The sequence below is a fragment of the Hydra vulgaris genome, chromosome 01, assembly GCF_038396675.1.
Source record: "Hydra vulgaris chromosome 01, alternate assembly HydraT2T_AEP".
NCBI classification, from domain to species: Eukaryota; Metazoa; Cnidaria; class Hydrozoa; order Anthoathecata; family Hydridae; genus Hydra; species Hydra vulgaris.
Genome location: NC_088920.1, coordinates 26,715,001 through 26,735,130, shown reverse-complemented (window position 1 = coordinate 26,735,130; position 20,130 = coordinate 26,715,001). Strand labels below are relative to the sequence as shown.

General features: G+C 28.0%; 1 protein-coding gene and 1 long non-coding RNA gene across 5 annotated transcripts in view; one reads left to right on the top strand and one right to left on the bottom strand.

Annotated features, from left to right (window-relative positions):
* The window catches only part of LOC100203006 (multidrug resistance-associated protein 1), a 111,912-nt gene extending 102,521 nt beyond the window's left edge, over positions 1–9,391 (bottom strand). The window contains exons 1-3 of one of the 2 annotated variants that reach the window (XM_065787787.1): positions 9,308–9,391; positions 4,633–4,913; positions 4,127–4,235 (exon numbers count right to left, since the gene is read on the bottom strand). In XM_065787787.1, coding sequence (XP_065643859.1) covers positions 4,127–4,235; positions 4,633–4,913 — 390 coding nt within the window. In that variant the 5' untranslated portion in view covers positions 9,308–9,391. Of the gene's footprint in view, positions 1–4,126; positions 4,236–4,632; positions 4,914–9,307 lie in introns of those variants that run through there. The other variant, XM_065787788.1, reaches the window with a different exon arrangement.
* A 10,223-nt stretch (positions 9,392–19,614) lies between these two features.
* Positions 19,615–20,130, top strand: part of LOC136075243 (uncharacterized) — a 35,945-nt gene continuing 35,429 nt past the window's right edge. The window contains exon 1 of one of the 3 annotated variants that reach the window (XR_010635762.1): positions 19,615–19,829. This is a non-coding gene — a long non-coding RNA (uncharacterized LOC136075243). The remainder of the gene's footprint in view (positions 19,830–20,130) is intronic. The other 2 variants (XR_010635763.1, XR_010635764.1) reach the window with 2 other exon arrangements.

The window sequence follows — 20,130 nt, the reverse complement described above, 5'->3', positions numbered from 1 at the left end:
TATTACAAATTATGACAAAATAAACTTCCTAGTATTAAAATATTAGTAATAATAATAATATAGTAAGTTAGATAGATATATTTGTAATATAATGAGATGCTTGTTTATTTAAAGAAGGATTTTCCCATTTAATATGAAGTGCTTCTTTTATTTTTAATTTGTTAATGGTAGAAGCAGTATCTAAAATCTGAAAGCAATCATAATTAGTTAGTGTTTTACAATTAATGGATGAATTTAAATGTTCAAAAATATGCGATTGCTTGTCACTCGTAAGGTGCTCATTTATCCGTGTTGTCAAATGTCTGGAGGTTTCTCTAATATAACCGGCGTTACAGCCAGCACAAGAAAAGTTGTAGACAACGTTAGATTTAAGCATCTCAGGAAGTGGATCTTTTATGCAAAAATTGTTTTTTAACTTATCGGTTGTGAATATCAAAAGAAACTAGAAATTTCTGCAAACGCGGGAAAAATTTGTTAAAGAAAAATTGCAAGCAGATCGGCTAAATAATATAAAAATAATGAAAGAAGTATTTTTATTTCTTTTTCAAAATTTAAAAAATGCTTTTAAACGATTATTTTCTTCAATATCAAAAAATCACAGATTAGACTTGTAGTTGCTTAGCTCATCATTGATTTCTAGCTATATTATCTCTAAATTTCTAGCCATATTCAATCTTCAGTTTTTAAATTTATTTACCAGAGTTTTAATTGTAAATTAAATCTTTTGAAAATGTAGTAAGACTACGAAACATGTCAAGAATAAAAAGTGTTGTGATTTTTATTGAAATTTTAACACTGTATTTTTGACACTGTGAATTATTAAATGGATTGATGCTTTGATTTATATGATATTTTATTAATCTACTAGCATCATATTGTCTTAGGGGGGCAACTTTGGTGTAAACTTTTTAAATAACGGTTTTCTACGTAGTTTAAATTCACGATGTATTCAATTGGAATATTTCAAATTTTATTTAACTAACTATACCCATGTTTGACATTGCCTTTATTTCTAATTTCATTTTTACTTTATCACTCACTGTTCTTTTGTTGAAGATAAGTGAATTATAATCGTAGGTGTCACGTAAAGAAGCGTGTTGAAAATCACTCATTTTTTTATGATTAACTTTAAGAGGTATTTTAATGACCATTGTAGTTAAAGAATTGTCATGGTAGTTTTAATTTGTATATATATATATACAAGATCATGTAATGAACGTGGTAGAATCAAGAACTATCAGGTAGTTGTTTTTCAATTGCGATAATGCAAAACTCACAATGTTGTGAGTGTTTGGAATGTATATTGCAATATTATTATTGAAATATGCATACTTTAAATATGTTTTGATTGTTAATGTTTAAGTTTAACACATTTTAGAATTGTTGGAATGTTTGTGTATTGATTTGATGGCATTTAATATTGACGTTTACAAGAGAACATGATTTTAATTTATTTTTTGTATATGTGGATTACGAATGATTTTTTATACTTATTTTTTTTAGTTTGCATAATGAACTTAAAGAAAAACTTTATCAAAACTAGAAGTGACAATCCTGTGAATTTCCAAAAAGTCGATTGCCTACAAAAGCAGAAGTCTTTAAACATTATCTTTACATCAGACACGCAAATAATTTCTCACAATCCTTAGACTCTAAAGAACCATCAATCAGAGACGTAAATAAGATAGTAGCAGATGATTTGGTAAAAATATGGTCGAGGGCGGGGTTGCAAACGATATTAAATAACAGCATTCTGAAAAGCTTGGATAAATTGGTTGCTGATAAGAAACGATTGATAAAATGTGTGATGAAAAGAGAAATTCATCAACATTTCAGTGGCAACTTGGTTCGTTCAATAAAGTATTTGACATTTGTCCTTGAAAATGTGTTAATCGTGGTTTCAGAGACCGGTCAAACTGCCACTGTTCCATCAAAATTCCTTTTAAGGAATGAGAGTTTTGGCTTGATCAAAAGAGTAATTGTAAAATATATATTGGCCAGATTGACTGACCAACAGAACAACTCCAAAAGAAAAAAATACGTAAAGAGCGGCAAATTAGCTTTTGACAAAAGAATGTAGAAACATGTCAAGCTTCATCATCGACAATAACTCTTTCCTGCGAGAGCGATAAAGAAAGCAGTTGTTGTGATGTTAATGAGAAATATGACAAAACTACTGATTCAGAAGACAGCTTACATAGTGAACATGATCCCGATTATCGCAATGTATTTCAGCACAAAGAACCATGTCAAAATATGTAACGAATGTGAGTTAGCAACCAAGATACATGCAGAATTGTTAACGCTTGCTTAAAGGATATATAATTTGATTCACGACAATACATATTAGATCCAGCAAAATTAAGATGATAAAAAAACTTATGGCGACAAAAAGATGTCGAAGAACAAGCAGAACTAGCCACAGGAATCATTGGAATCGGTTTTGATGACCGTATAGACAAACTCTAAGGTTAGTGAAACAAGATGATAGTAAAGTTAACAGGGGCACACCATCAAAGAAGTTCATCAAATTATCTGCTCATATCCTAACAGCACCTACTTTGATCACAATTGCCCACAAAGTGGTAAAGCAGTTGGTATTGCGAAAGAAATTATTTCACTCTTAAATGACTGAAATATTCTTGCGACTTTACCAAGTGTTGTTTGTGATGGAACCAATTCAAACACGGGCTGGAAAAATGGTATTGTTTGTTTACTTGAAACTCGTATTAGAAAACCTCTTCAATGATGTATTTCTTTGCTTCATTTTAATGAGCTGCCTCTCAGAGAAATTTTCTCTGAACTCGATGGCAGTACATCTGATCCTACTGTATTCAAAGACATTCTTGGTGAATAACTATCTTTTGATGTTTATTTTCTACCGATAGTTAACTTTGTAAATGGAGTGCTCATTAAAATATCTAATGACGTCATTCACGATCTCAGTAAAGATCAGAAATACTTACTTAAAGCATGCAATGCTGCTATCCGTGGATTCCAAAATTTGGATGTAGAAACAAAGAAATGTTTCACAAATACTGCTTCTGGAAATCTCAATCATGTCAGGTGGCTCATATTTGCCAATCATCTGCTTTGGTAATACATGTCGATCATAAAACCCACGATAAGTCTGATAAAAATTGTTGATTACATTATTAACGTTTGCTATTTCTGTTACTTTTTATTCAAGAGAAACTGGAAATGCGTTAAAGGAGCACGAAATTTTTTCATGATTACGAAATATATTTGTAGTCTTACGAAATATATTTGTAGGGCGATTGCTATTGTATCATCTTGATACAATAGCAATCGCCCAGAAAGTATTGCAAAGAAACTGTTATTTCTCTCATCCTGAAAGTGTTTTTTGTTAGCCATTAAAGATGAAGACAAGAAAAAGTCGATGCAGCAAAGAAAATTATTGCATGTAGAAGAGAAGATAGTACTGATAGGGTACGTGTTTTCTTTCTAAAAAAAAATTCTTTCAATTTTTATGCTTCTTCATATTTAGAAATGATCGACTGGTCAAATGTTGATATCTCATCTCCTCCGATTTTATCTGAAGTGAACAATGAAGACCTCTTAATCGATGTTACAAATGGCACTATTGAAGTTCCTGATGTTCCATGCCATTCTCAAAATGTTGAAAGCCTGGTCAAAGAAGTATCTAGAGTACCCAAGATCGTCACAATCTTTGAAAAACGTCATGGAACGCTTATTTCCGCTTTAAACTCAAAACTTTAATATCCAAAATTCGACAGTAAAAAGGACTTTATATTAGGATTTTTCATTTTCACATTTTTTTTTAATATACAAATGTAGCTTTTATTCTTTACATGGTGTTTTTACTTATTTATAGGTGATATGTAAGAAAATAGCAGTGGCCCACAAAATAAAGTTGCCCCCTTTAAACTAAATTCAAAAAGGCTAATATTTTTCAGGTAGACATATTACATGGTGTAGCAACTTTTTACACTAGTGACGATGCAAAAATCAGAAAAATTAAAAATGTGACTAATATATATAATATATGTATATATATATATATATATATATATATATATATATATATATATATATATATATATATATATATATATATAAGTAAAAAAAATTTGAAATATTTAACCTTAGGCTTTGGTAGAGGATAGTTTGGAAAGTACATCATAAAATCTGGATCCAACCAACTTGTTCTCAGTATTTTTGGTAATTTCTCACTTTTATGGGAGGAAACGGTGCTGTAACACATTCAAATGTTGTATATATATATATATATATATATATATATATATATATATATATATATATATATATATATATATATATATATATATATATATATATATATATATATATATATATATATATATATATACATATATTTATTGAAAATGATATGCGCAAATGTCATACACAAAGCTAAGATTTAATTTATTTTATATACATACATTTATATGTATATAACGTAAGTTAAATCTTAGCTTTCTGTACGTCATTTCTGTATGTCATTTTCAATAAACTATAGATTTACCTAAAAAATACTTAACTGGTTTTAAACTTTTGTAAGAAACTGCATATATATATATGTATATACACACACACAAAATACAGATTATAAAACAAGTATTATTATACCTGTCTACAGCACCACTCAATGGAGCAAGTAACGATGCCATAACGTAACCTTGTTCACCAGTTACGCTAGATCTACATAGAATCCAATGATCTAACACAGAACTTAACATACACAAAATTTCACCTCGTTTAAAAAATAAAAGTGCTGCATTATCGGGAACATTAAGTATTGTTTCAGAACCATGTTTTTTATTACATAATTCGTGGTCATAGTTATATAATGCAACAAAGTAGTAAAGAGACACTTTTTTTATTGAACGACGTCTTTCACTCATTTTCATCTAAAGTAACAATATATTTATTATTAGTGTGTAACGCAATACAAACAAGTAGGGGAGGTAGTCGCAACACACATGAAAAGTAATTACAAAGCAAATGAAATCATTCTAAAATATTAGTCAAATGACTGAGATAACAAGATAAACAAGATAAAAATAGACAAGGTGAAACACTTTAAAAATGGTTCAAAAACACAATAAGCACACAACGGATGTATTTAAAAAGTTGTTGTTATAAAACAATTTAAAAAAGTTACTATAATAGTTATATAAAAACTTGCAAATTTTATTGGAAAGGATTAAACCATAAATATGAACTGTTTTTTAGTGTTAAGAATATTTTGTATACTACAATGTGCTCATTTTCTGATTTGTTTATAATTTTATAGCAAATAGTATTTTAATAAATTAAAAACCATTATTTGAGCGGCTCTGACTTTTGTGTAAAAAAAAATTAAATCATTTTTTTTTACCGTTAATAAGGGAGACCGGGGTTAGTCGGAACAAGTTAGTTCAAACACTGAACTTTTGCGCCGTCTAACAAGCAGTTTATTATTACAAGCAAGAAAAAAGGTTTCAAGAACTAAATTACATACTATTTTGTTGTTGGATAAAATAAATTACGAAAATTAAGTTGTTGCTCTAGGTTTTAGAGAATTGTACACATGAAAGTAACTTTTTGTGATTTTTGTAATATTAATCGGAATCTTGTATTATACAAGATAATAAAATAGTTTGGTAACATCAAAGTAGTATTTTTTGTGGGCTTTCTTTTAATGTACTTTTTATAGGGTTTTGTGCATTGGATACCTTAATTAAATTGTTTAAGAATACACTGGTTAAATGGGGGTTTGTTGGAACGTTGTGATTGAGGTTTGTTGGAACGTTTTTGCTTTAAGGCATCAATTATATTCCTTTTATTATCGCTCATAGATTCTTTTTGTTATTTCATAATTATCCATACTGGCATACTAAATCAGAGTTTAAATCAAGGGTCTTATTATTTAGCATGTGTTTTCATTTATTTAAATTTTGCTACCGCACGTTGTTGACAGCGGCTTGTTCTTTAAAAACAATGGTTTTCAACTCTTTATAAATCTATGTTTAAAATATTGTGCGTTTAAAACTATGACATTTTAAAAGTTCTTTTATTCAGTTTTTCAAAGAGATTTGTTGTTTAAATTTAAATCATTTTTTCAATATACGATTCTAATTTATTTTGAAAACTATTTGCGGTCACGGCTATTAAAATTTTTGTAAAACTGCAGTAGTGAAAGTGTTATCGGCATTAATATGTTATTTTTAAAAGGTATGACATCAAGCGATGCGATGCTTGCTGCTGTCAAAAGAGTAGTTGAAAATGGAGAAAAATGCGGAGAAGTTGCAGCAGACTATGGCATTCCTCATGTGACACTCAGAAGATACTGCATCAAAGTCAAAGCAATACCAAGCACCCCGACCAGTTTAACTGTGGGGTACCGCAACAACAGAAATGTTTTTACTATGGAAGAAGAGAATACGCTTACGAGGTACATATTAGAAGCTTCACGCGTATACTATGGCCTCACTCCTGCAGAAGTGCAAAAGTTTGATTACAATTACGCGAAAAAAACTGAATTCAAAACTCCTCCTTCATGGGTAAAGAACGAGCGCGCGGGTGCAGAAAAGTTTTTTTCGTTTCTAAAAAGAAAACCTGAGCTTGCTATAAGAAACCTGAAGCTACATCGCTGAGTCGTACCACCAGCTTTACCAGACATAATGGGAATTTATTTTTCAACAATATGAATTCGGTACTAAAAAAACACAGCTTAACCAGATATTTGGTTTAGCTGTGTTTTTTATTAATCATTCATTTTTTTTGTCTATTCTACGGCATTGTGCACTATGTTGCGGATGATAATGTAAAAAAGTGTACTGTTTTACATAATAAAAACTTATAGAATTGAATTAAAAATTAAAATTATAACTAATAATTATTACATAAAATTAATTGCATTAAGATAATCCTAAAACTTTAACCAATATTTACTTTAATAAAACCAAAATTATACAAAGACTAATCTTAGAAATTAATATCGTGCAAAATTAAAAATAAGTTCCTAAAGACAAACTGCAGACTTCTAAGTAAGATTAGTTTAAAAACCAAACGTAAAACATAAATTTATAATTTTTTTGTAGTATGTACTTCGTTTTTTGTATTTTGTAAATTTTGTACATTGTTCTTTTCTTTTTGCGTTGTAAATATATTAAAAATTGGTATTCAATAAAAAGTAACGTTAAAAAAAGAAACGACTTTATTTATTTCATTTTCTCTTAATAACCTGATCCAAGGTTTAACAATTGAAGATCTGTTAAAAGTGACTAATATACATTGCATTTTAGTTTGTTTAAGAAGATTTTAAACACCTATCTTTCAATTATTAGGAAACACAAATCATAAAGTCTTAGAACTTATTATTCATAAGAACACGAAGTAATGTAAATAAATTAGTAATAAAATTAATCAATGGATAACTATTCTACAGTTTTAGGGCACACCTCACACTTGCCAATAAAAAAAAATTGGCTTTATCTTTAGTGTCAACTTGTTTTTAAATAAATTTGTTTAATGAAGTAAAAGAGCCCATGTATTAAAATTTACAAAATAATGTTACTTACCAATAGACACATTTAATAAGATATCTTAAAACTTATTAATTTTAAAAACAAATAAATTACTTTGTCATCAAAAAAATACAAGTTTTGAACCCTCGCAATGATGTAAAATAATATAACTTTTTTTTTCAAAACATAGCTCTTGTAGTAGCTGTTTCACCATATTAAAATTTATAAATATATACTCATTTCTTCTAAAATTATTTTTGTTAAAAAATAAAAAACAGCATACTGAAACTAAAAATAAAAATCTTTTATGTTCTCAATATTAATGTTAACATGTAATACTTTACAAAAAGTCCTTTTTTAAAATATCCAAGTTCACTTCTAAATAAAGCTGAATTCAAAAGAAATGGCATGATAGTACAATCTTATAAATAGTATAATTATAAGATTGTTCATAATCATTGACACACCAAAGAATGTTATTAAAAACTGGTTGAAATTTAATTGTGAATGTTTAATTCCATTCAAGTGACGTAACAAAAATGTAAGCTAAGTTTTATTTAAAAACCTAATAGTTTAATCCTTTCTTAGTCATCAATAAATACAATATATTTTAAAATATGAAAACCTTGTAGTTTTAATACGTTTAATTTAAATATTTTAGTAAAAGCAATCCTAAGTAAGTAATAAATAACGAAATTAAAAACAATAGTTAGAGGAAAAATAAAATCTAAAAATGTATATATAAAATAAAAATAAAAAAAATGATAATTTAAAAGTTTTGAAAAAATAAAACTTTAAGTCAGAAGCTGATAAAACATTTTGAACAGTTACGATTTTTTTATAGCAGCCTCATTTAAAAAGCACCGAGGGTAAAAACACCAGGGTAAAGGCACTGAGTGTAAAAGCATCGAGGGTAAAAATACAAGGGTAAAAGCACCGAGGGTAAAAACACCAGGGTAAAAGCACCAAGGGTAAAAACACCATGGTAAAAGCAGCGAGGGTAAAAACACCGGGGTTAAGTATTATTGATTGGAGGAAACAATTAACGTTTGAATTTTAAATGACTATGTTATAAAATAAACGGATCGTTTAGATATTGAAAAAACTAAAAGAAATGTACATAAAAAGATGGGGATAAAAATATGTAATAACTAAAAAGAAATCATTAACTCCTAATTGTATGGTCTATGAATATCAAACAATTTTTTTTGTGATGAATATCAAACAATCAATTTTTTTGTTGAACATTAAACAGTAGATAAATTGTAACACTCAAGAAATAAATCATGAAGTGTCAACATATTGACTAGTGTTGCAAAGATATTTTACTACAAGACAACATTTACATGTCTCTATGTACATGTCTATATTTAATAAAAGCCACTTAAAGGTTCAAAGATACTACCGTTTCTTTTAGTTTTAAAAATACTTGCATAACTGTTGTCAGTCGGAAAAAAATGAAATAAAGAATAAAAATATAAAATAAAACGAGCCAAACATAATAAAACAAAACTATTTTATCAAAGTAATGTGTATTTTTAAATTATGATGATAATTATTTTTAATATTGTAGTACATACCCGTTTCTTGATTACAAAACTAATAAGTTAGCTGATGTAATCAGTCAATATTTTCGATAAAAGATTTTACAATCGAGGTTATTTACAAATAGGTAAAAACTAGTCTTAGGTAAATACCATGAAAGAGTATTAATAATACAAATAATAATGTTAGTGATATTGATGATAAATTAACAATTATAAGAATAATAAAAAAATTATATAATAACAAACCAATATCAATTTTAAAACGACGATTGAATATTATGCACAGACAGAAAAGTTGCAAACATTTATATACTGATAAAACAACCATGTAACTAAAACAATTACTGTAAAAAAAGTAACAATGATTTAATCAATATAATAATCTTAATATCAATAATCATAATAAAAACAATAGAATCAAAATGATTGTTTGCGAAAGTTTAACTGCTATTAATTTATTGAAATTACTGACAATGAACTAATAATTGAATGCTTAATGGAGTTTAATATAAGTAAACGCAGTGTCACAAACATTCAAAAATAAATGTAGTAAGCTTATACTATGAAACATGAGAATGATAGTTTTCCTTTAAAACTAGTAATAACTATAAAAAAAGAGTAAGGCTCAGATGAAGTAGTGTTGTTCAAAAAAAATCATCCGGTTCATTTAGATAGATGTTGAACACAAATTCTTTATGCAAAACTATAAAATTGTACATTTAGACCACCTATTAATCTACCATAAGAAAAAATATATATACACTCGATTCAAAGATTGTTATAAGTTAAGGAAATCTAATAGTTCAAAGATCAAAGGACGTTAATTTTTCTGGCCTCATCAATGTACGTAGGTAGATTTTAATTAACTTTACATTGCTGAAACTATGTTTACAGCTAACCATTGTTTCTGGAACTGTCAGCAATATACGTAGTGTTATCCACAGAATAGTATAAAGGTTTTCTCTGTCGGTGTTTTTGATTATATATTTAGTGAAAAAGGGGTGAGCCCATTGGATGAACTGCAGATCTATGCGGGAAGACTGAAATGGTTGGAACAGAAAATATATATGTTCACAAAGACCACTGAAAAAAAAGTGTCAACAATATTTAGCACCTGACCTAAACATTTAGGTTATGCTAAAATGTTGACAAAGATAGGTTTTACAAAACTGGAAACAAGGTATGTGAGTGGGGATCTTATTAAGTTTTACAAAATAATAACTGGCATTGACAAGAGATTACATGATAACTGGCATTGATAAGAGATACATTGTGATGTAAAGAGCTTCATACGAGTTCTACTTTATGTGAAAGAGTTCATTTACTGAAGTTTGAAAGAGAGTTCACAAAAACATTTGAATGGATTACCATATTAATGGGTTAAGAGAAGATGTATCAGAAGAAGTTATACAATGACAGTTAATTCTTTTCAAAATAGGCTACATATTACTAACGTGCATACATTTACTAACGGCTGTTTAAGTATAAATTTTAAACTTTGAGTTTAGCGAAATTTAATATTTTTATCATAACGGCAGTTTGTATTAATATTACTGTTGCTAATAATCAGGACCGTACCGTGCCAACTTTGCGCCTCGGGCAAGCAAAGAAAATTGCGCCTCTTCTCTCCTTCAAAAAAAAATTTAATTAAAAAAAGACTTATTGATTACTATTTTATCACAAAAAGTGTATAGTACAGTTTTTCGTGAATGTTACTAAACTTTACTTCAAGACCAGTTTTCTGGCCTTTTTGGAAGCAAATTTACTATTGATACCATTAAAATCAAAGGTGTCGGCCACTTCATGTTCAATTGAAACTATAGCCAAACAAGAGAAATGTTCTTTGCCCAGAGTTGAACGCATTTAGTTTATTATCAGCTTATGTTTACAGAAACTTCTTTCACACGTAGCAACTGTGGCTGGAATGGTAAGGAAGATGCAAACAGCAATTGCCGTGTTATGGTAAACATCATTTACTAAATATTTATAAATAAGCTGCAAAATCTCAATAAGGCAAATTTTTTAAGGTTTCAATCATTGTCGCAGCTTGATATTTGAAATCTGGCATTTCTGACAAAAATCAGAAGAATATAAATCTGCCTTTTATATCTGATATACATTTTTGACTTATTCTTAAGTTCATTTACTGAACTTTTAGAGAGTAATCCCACATAGGAAGTCAAAATCCGAGGATACAGAATACATAGCTTCAAACAGCCATTTAATTTGAGTAATAATACTGTCAAATACAAGGATTCACTGGAATCAGAATTCTGCTTTTGCTGCGAGGTGGTGAAAGTTGTCTTCAGCTTTATAAAGTGCCATCCTTTTTACTTAGCGCTTCCTCTTGATTGGAAGACCACTTTCAATTTTATTCTTGCTGGCTGGCTTTTATTAGATTTTCCAATCTTGATATATAACTTAAAAAAATGTTAAAGAAAGCTTAAATATTTGGATAAAATGTAACCATGAGTGGGGAAACCTTAGCAGCATAGATGCCAACGATATTTAAAGTGTGAGCTACATACGGAATAAATCTTGCTGACTCACAGAGAGAATGGATCTGGACATATTGGCTCCATTGTCGTAACCTTCGCCGCGGCAATTAGAAATCTTTACACCATATTTCTCTAACTTTTTAGTGATCTCTTTTGCAAGACCATCTTCAATTTTTTGGTGACACTCAATAAAGTCCACAAAACTTTTCCCAATTGTACAGTTTTCATTATTAATGTGGACATACCTATTTATTTTGGTCATCTGCTCCTTGTGGAAGGCACCTGTAGTGCGTCAGACAGAGCAAAGCAGTATTTTGCTTCTATGATGTTTGATAATACTTCATTTCTAACTTTCACTTTCAGTAACTATTCAGCTCAATTTAATTTTGAGGAGAAAACTTGGACATTATGTTTTTCTTTGCTTTAACATATGCAATATGTTAAGTCACTATGTGGAAGTAATGGCTTATCAACTCAATCAAGCTTAAAATAACTCAAGTGTTTTATTGACCGATGACCACTATTGTGCCACAAAGGGCAAAATTGCTTACGACACAGAACAAAATTGCAACGACAATCAGTTTTAAGATGTAACTCTACTTTTTCATCCCTATATTGATATTGATCTCTCTGCAGATCAGAGTCCATGGTTTTTCCTTCTTCAAGGTTTTTTTCGAGAGTTTTCCAATCAGAATAGCATCTTTGGTGTTCATTGCTGTTTTCATTTTCAGGACTTCTTGGGTTAAGGTTTTTCTTCTAAAAAAATCCTTTTAAATATTCTGAGAAATTGTTGGTTTTTGATGTTGAAAAAACAAACAGCAAAAAAAAATAAACAATGAAACTTTTTTATTGGTGTACAGCAACCAATGGCGAACAAAATTTTTACTATTGGGATAAACATTTTCATACCATTTTGTGCTGAAATCTCATTCTGCTGTCAAAGTTACAATGCGTGTTTTGAAAAATTTCTTTTCTTTCTTGCTTTGTCCCATACGGAACCAAAAAGCAATTTATTTTGTCCGTTATTTCAGGCCATAATGCTGGATCCCTGTGCTAAAAGTTTTCTCCTGAGGTCGGTGGAATATCAGACATTTCTGAATGAAGTTTTCATCTACTTTAGCTTGGTCAGAAAGCTAGAAGTTTCCGTTTTTCCTTGCTGTTTGTGAATCATTTTTGCAATTTTTTTTTAATTTGACTGATGAAAATCTCCTCTTCAATTTATTTCAAATGATGATTTGAACTTAAGTCATTAATTTGAGCTGTTTAAAAACTGTATTGGTTGGATTGTCATTAACTTCAATGAAAATATCTTTTAAAATGATTTGTTTTTCTACTGCAGAGTTTGTTACCAACAACTTCTTGAAACAATTTTATAGTTTCTCGTCACTTTTTAGATGCTATTTTCTTTTCTTTTTAAATTGAGCGACAGAATTTTTTAGAGCGATTCATTGAAGAACCTTAATGTTCAGAAGTTAACAACTACGTTTTAACTAAATTTTGGAAAATAATGATGCGTTTTTTATCAAGTATAAAATATTATGCTTATTCAGTGTGTTTTTCCCTTGTTTTTATATTCTTTTTAACGGTCTCCTTTTTCTAACCATTTTGAAAAAATATTTTAACGTTTTTGCCCGATAATGGGACTGCCCATATAGTCTCAAAATATAAAAAAAATAAATAAAAATAGTATTCAATGTTTTCCATAATAATTAGATAACTTTAAAAAACATATCAACTATGTTAGTGTTAAAGGACGCACCTCTGTTCGGTAAATGAGTTTCTATAAGTTTGAATTTATGTAAGGAGGCGCAATTTTAGTTAATTTTCTTATCAACATCAACGAGACGCCATAAATATTAATGTCCTAGAGATAATTATTTTTTCAATTTATTTTTATTGGGAAGTTTGCGCCCTCTAGAGTTTTGCGCCTCCGGCAGCGGCCCGGCTACTCAAATAAAAAAAAGGAGTTTAAGAGCAAAAAAGTTTTTATTATTGTTTGTTTTGGTTACGAAAGTATCAATATGATTTAAATGTTGACAACGTTTGTACGTAAATAAGAGAATATGTTTTATTTATTCGAAAACATAAAGTAATACGACTTAAACAATGAGTATTTTTTAAAATTTGCACTGCATTATGGTCACTATCATTATCAGCTGGTAAAGTTGTTTTAATTTCTGAACTTTAAAAAAAATATATAAGTAAGTTTTTAAACTTAGTTTTTTCAAAAAAATATCTCAAACCTTGTACTTCAAACACTTTACACATGTTTTGACCAAATCTTTATAACACCATTTAATTTCTCTTAATTCATTTCTCCCGAGCAATTTTTTTTTTAAAAGGCTTTTTTAAACGAGGCCATTGCATAATGTCTTTTCATGTTTAAATTTTTCATGAGTTTTAGTTAAAAATTGAAAACTTGTTTTCCCTATGTAATTTTTTGAGCAACAGCATTCAATATATTAAGTTGCAGAGTAGCTGTTGTAAAACAAAATTAGATTTAATATATCCAACATTCTTATATATGTGACTTTTTTTTGAATATCTTTCCTTTATTTTGGAGATATATATTTTATTTTTTAAATGTGAATTAGTGAAAATAAAGTTAAAGTTTGCAAAAAAAATACAGTTATCGTTACTTCAACCTGACGTTTTATTACGCGTAAATAATATATTTTGAAGAGTTAAAAAAATAGTAATTTATGATCTAGCTTTAAAATGTTATCGGTCCAACAAACCTAATTGGACCAAAAAGGCTAACTGAGGTTTAAGGAATATATTTAGATTTGTTTTTGTTTTTTTATGCTAACAAACAATGAAAAATGAAGGTGATCAGTCCATAATATAAAATGGTGAAGAAGATAAGAAAAACGGCCAGCCAAACCTAAATTTAAAAACTTTTGTTTGAAAAATGACCCACTCTAACCGCAATTTTAGGTGTGATTGATGCTAAAAAATGCTTAAATAAATGAAAGATAGAATAGAATACAAAAAAAAGGTAAATAATTGGTACTTACAAAGACAAGAGCTCCATTTTTTTCATTGTATATACAAACAGCTTTGTATATCTTAGCTCTATTTACTTTATGTGTTTATTGAACACTATGCTGCTAATTGAAACCATGGTCATTGTTTTCTAATTAAATGGAAACCAAGCTAAACAGTCAAGCAATGCAAAATATTTTATCTGGTAAAAACTTTTATTTTATATATATTTCTATGCACAAAGTTTTTATTAAAAAAGAATTCAAATAAAATCGTCGTTGTTAGTTTTATAATTGGTCTACTTATCTATTTATATATAAAAATCTGCTTAGGCTACTCTGCTCATTTATTAAATAAGCAACACTTCACAAACTGATTTAGCAAAAAAAACCAACAAGCAGATAAGCCACGCGACTTTGTACTTCACATGAAAGTTGTGTGATTGCTAAGGTTACACAGGTTGGTTTTATTTTCATAATAAGTTTATGTTTAATATTAGTAAGTTTGCCTAATCTTAACCCTTTATAATGTTTACTATTATTATCGTAGTCTAAGGTTAGCCCTTTATTCCTAACTTTTTTTTCTCGATTCTACAAACAAAAAATAACTAATCTAAAATCATATATAAATATAAATATACAAATATAGATTTATATATATAAATATATATAAATGTATATTTATATATATAAATGTATATTTATATATAAATATATATATATATATATATATATATATATATATATATATATATATAATATATATATATATATATATATATATATATATATATATATAAATATATATATATATACATATACATATATATATACATATATATATAAATAGTTTAACCTCAATAATTATTTCTTAACAAATAGAAATAGTTACCAATTCAAAAATGATTCACACAGTTTAAACAAAAGAAAGTTTTAAAATAATAAATAGAAATAGTTAACTAATGAGAAATGATTTACATAGGTTAAATAAAAGACACTTAGAACAAATTTATATTTTTATTATTTATACATAAATAATAAAAGTAATTATACTTAGCAATTCTGTAATTTTTTATTTAAATAAAAACTCTAACATAGACATGATACTATCCTTTACTAAACTTATGGAAACATACAACAACCCTTGTGAGTTACTACACTTCTGGTGTCATGCTATGCTCTTAGTGACTTACTATATTCCTTTTATTGTACTTCCTAAATTTTATTTTTTACTTTTACTTTAACTCTGGTAAATAAGGCGATTGAAAGGTGCAAAATGACATAACGGTCTGGTATCAGTGAACTTCGGTAGTGCATCTAACTAGAAAGTTTACGTAAAATTTGTTACCAATATTCCAAATTTGACAGGAGCAGGCATTAAATTTCGGACCTCCTAGTTATGAAGCAAGTTTTCTTATCACTGCTTTTAGGTTGCTCTGTTTTTGTACTTTTAAGTGTCGGTATTGACTTTTTGCAATCACAATATTTGGTAGGTGTTGTAGCAGGTAAGTTTCAAGGAGATTTCATTTAATTAATTTTTTGTTGTTATAGTTTTATTTTAAATCCATTTTAACCTGTTTAGTGATAACCAAAAAAACTATAAAAAAAGATATTTTTCAATGACTTCATAAATAAAGATGCTTTGAAAGATAGTCTTTATTATATTTATTAAAGTCATTGTTTTCTATTTCTTTCCAACAATCTTTTGTACTCATCAAGTGTTGAACCTAAAAGAAGGTGTTTTTTAAAACAGTTTCTTCTTAAAAGATAAAAGTTTATAAAAATAAAATATGTCTTTTACTTGCTCAAGTAAGTCTTTTAAATGCAAGGTTTGGAAATTTTTCGCAGCAACTAAACTACAGTGGAGAAAATTGAATTAGTCTAACCTTTATTTTTCGTTCTAATTTAATAAAAATGGCAATGAAACAATTATTAAATCAACTCTATTTCTTTTTATCTTCTACTACAATAAAAAGTTTATAAATTGGTATGTTTAATTAATTACAAGTGGAAAAAAAATTAAAAGTATTTAATTTGTGATGAAAATAGAATTAGCCTCATTACGTTATTATACAAAAAAATACAAAAAATAATTTGTTTTACACTCATTTAATATTTAGTAATGCTCTTGATTTTTCAATGACTTTAAATATGCGACTTGACATACTAGTCACAAGATTTTGGATAGTTTTTATAGATATTTCATTCCAACCTTCTCTGATACGAGTTTTCAGCTCCAATGTGGATTCATATTGCTTACCATTTTCCTAAACCTTTCTAGAAAGTATTCCCCATAAATTTTCTATTGGGTTAAGTCCTGGACTGCATGCGGGCCATTCCATTACGTGAATATTTTTCTCTCTAAACCAAGCTTTTGTAAGCTTTGAGTAGCATGGATAGCAGCATTGTCTTTTAAAAAGTGAAAGTTTCACCCATTAATTCTTCACCATGTTCAAGCAAACTAATTTATAATAAGTCAATGTAGTCCTGTGAATTCATTTTTGTTGAAATCAATGCCAGTGGTTGTTTTCTAGCTAAGGAAAAAGCCCCCCAAACCATAAAAGGTCCACCACCAAAGTTACGACTCATTCGAATTTCATTTTCTTTTCGAAGATTGTGCCAGTAATATTGATAGCCATCAGGACTATCTAGACTGAACTTTTTTTCATCACTAAAGAGAACTTGATGCCACACTTTCTGCCAAGACATGTGTTCTTTTGCAAATTGTAACCTAACTTCTTTATGACAAGCAGTAAGTTTTGGTCTTGGTTTACGCTTTTCCGAACTGTGTTTGGATCTTCATGTAAGATTTGTCTCACACGTTAAACAGGTACAGGTAATTGTAAATTACTACGAATTTGAGATGTAGTAATTTGCTGAGCAGCAGCACGACGTACAACAACTCATTTAGTACGATTATCAATAAACTCCATAATTAACGCCAATCTTGAAGTAATTAATAACCACTTTTGCAAATTTTTTAATTTTCTTTGTAATTTCTCAATTAGATAAGTCTGTATCTTTGCTTGCTTTGATTTCTGCTAATACTTCATTCGTTAAACGCTTTCCACGTCCCATTTCAAATTCAGGTATTAAAAATCAAATGTTAAAATTTTTATGAGCCATGGTTTCACAGTCTTTGTTTAACTTACAAGTAATAATAAAAGTCAAAAATGTGTATAACCAGATCAAAATATACAAGTAAACTGAAAACAATTATTGATGAGGTTTAATCTATTTGCTACCGCAAATATTAAGTAGGGAAGACCGGGGCTCGTTGGCTCAGTTTTTATACTATGAGCTTTGTAGCCCCAACAAAAGAGTATTAGTTAGAAACTGAACATTGACTTAATATAAATAACGTATTTCAATTTGAACTTTAATTTAAATTTGCATTCATTTACAAAAAAAAATTCTTAAGGCTTTTCCGAGCCCTCAAAAAAAAAAAAAAGTTTGCACCAACTTACCCCACAACGGGGTAAGTTGGCGCAAACTATAAAAATGATTATTAATGCACTATTAAGTGCAAAATTAATAGAAATTTTTTTACTATTAATTTTGCAACAGTTTTATTCCAAAATTTAATATTGCTTTAAGCTGGTACCAAATATTAGTCCGTATAAAAGCCAAAACAATAGCCCACTTTTTATCTGTGAAAAAAAAAACTGAAAAAATTTTTTTTTCAATTTTTTTTGTAAGAATAAATTTTTTCAATATTGTTAAAAATTAAAAAAAAATAATAATAATAGTTTTATAAAAATATATTTTTTTTTCCATAGTAAATGCTATGAGCCAACTTACCCCGTGAAAATTTTGCCAACATACCCCGAAAGCTCTTTTTTCAATAAACAGTCTATGGATCCTGAATAACGGCAACTTTGAAAAAAAAGTCTGACTGGATATAGTAAACCAACTGTGACTGGAACTTTTACAATAATTTTTTTTTTATGCGGCTAACTATTTTCTTTGTAAAGTAAAAAAGAGGCGATGTTCTAAAAGTTACTTTTTTGTCCAAAAAACGCATAAATCTCAATATTTCCCATACACATGCGCGAATCCTGAAAATAGGGGAGATTGGGGCTAGTATTATACATTTTATGGTTTTATCAAATGTACCGCAATTTAACTATGCTATATTATAATGTAAAATGTTGTTGTTTGTAACAATAATTACATAAGTGTGGATACAAAAGATGCACCGCACAAATTTGCTAAGAGATTTACAAAATTTTAGATCAGTTCATGGTGAGGCTAATTCTATTTTCTCCACTGTTTGCTTAGTGAGGTAATGTGAACAAATAATATCTAGGGATTATCGTTTTTTATAACAGAAGAAACACCTTTTTATTCACCTTTTTGCATTCAATAAAGCATAAATAATTTTTCTCATTATCATTTTTCAAGTCAACGTAACATACGACAATGGAAAGTTGTTCTAAAGTTGCGCAGTCTAATCCTTTATCTGTCATAATAAGATCATTTTTTACTTTCTTTAATAACATTATATGCGGAGTTTTTAAAGGCTTTAAAAAGATGCTCCTTTAAAATTAAACCACTTGCGTCAACTCGAAAATTTATAAGTATAATAAAGTTGCCCAATACAGTAGATTTTAAAGAACTTAATTTTTTTGTGTGTGTTTTTACCTGTTCAGAAAAAATGAAATCATTTGTTTGGAACTCAGGCTTATTAATTAGAAATAATTTTTTTTGTAAGTTTGTAAGTAAGTGTTGCAAAATGGTTTAGACTATAAAATAGTTTTATTTTTTGTTATATTTAAATTGAACTAAAATTAAATTAAAAGAGTTATCAAGCAGTTTATGTTTTGGATAAGTGGCTTAATAGCTGTGTTTAAAAGTCAATGATACTTTTGAAAACATATCTCACGATTTAATAGGTTACATTATTATACTAAATATTGGCAATTAAAAGATGAAAACTTTTTATTAAAATAATTTAATTATTTCTGAAGTTTTTAAAATCTTATTAAAATCGCATGTAAAGAATTTCTGAAACTATATTATCAAGATTTGTCATAAAGCCGTCAAAGCATTCAAACAACGCAGTAATAAAAGATAAATTAGAGAATATTTAGATTTTAAAGATTACCAAAGGTTTTATATTATATGTTGATTATGTTTATTATGTTTATTATGTTGATTTTGTTGATTAAATAACTTAAAAAAAAATTGTAAACATGGCTAGAACTGTTTTCAAAAAGTTGACATTAGTATACTTAGAATTTTAAATCATACTTATTTTCGTTTCAAATTAAAGAGACCGAGCAGGTAAGACCATCTTTAATAGCTCTGATATAAAAAGCTCAATATATATAAAAATCATATTGTAAATCTTAATAGTAATTTAATTATCATGATTACCATAGCTAATTATTATGATTAGCAATAGAAAAAATAGTGTATAAACTAACTTAGGGTAATTATCAAATAGAAATTTTTTTTTAAATATTTTTATTTTCAGTATTTAGGTTGCTTTATGAATTGTTTCACAAAGAGTAAATTAAAATGTTTCTTTAAATAACAATCAAATAGTTTCAATAAAAAGTTATTGTCAAAATGAGCCCATAAA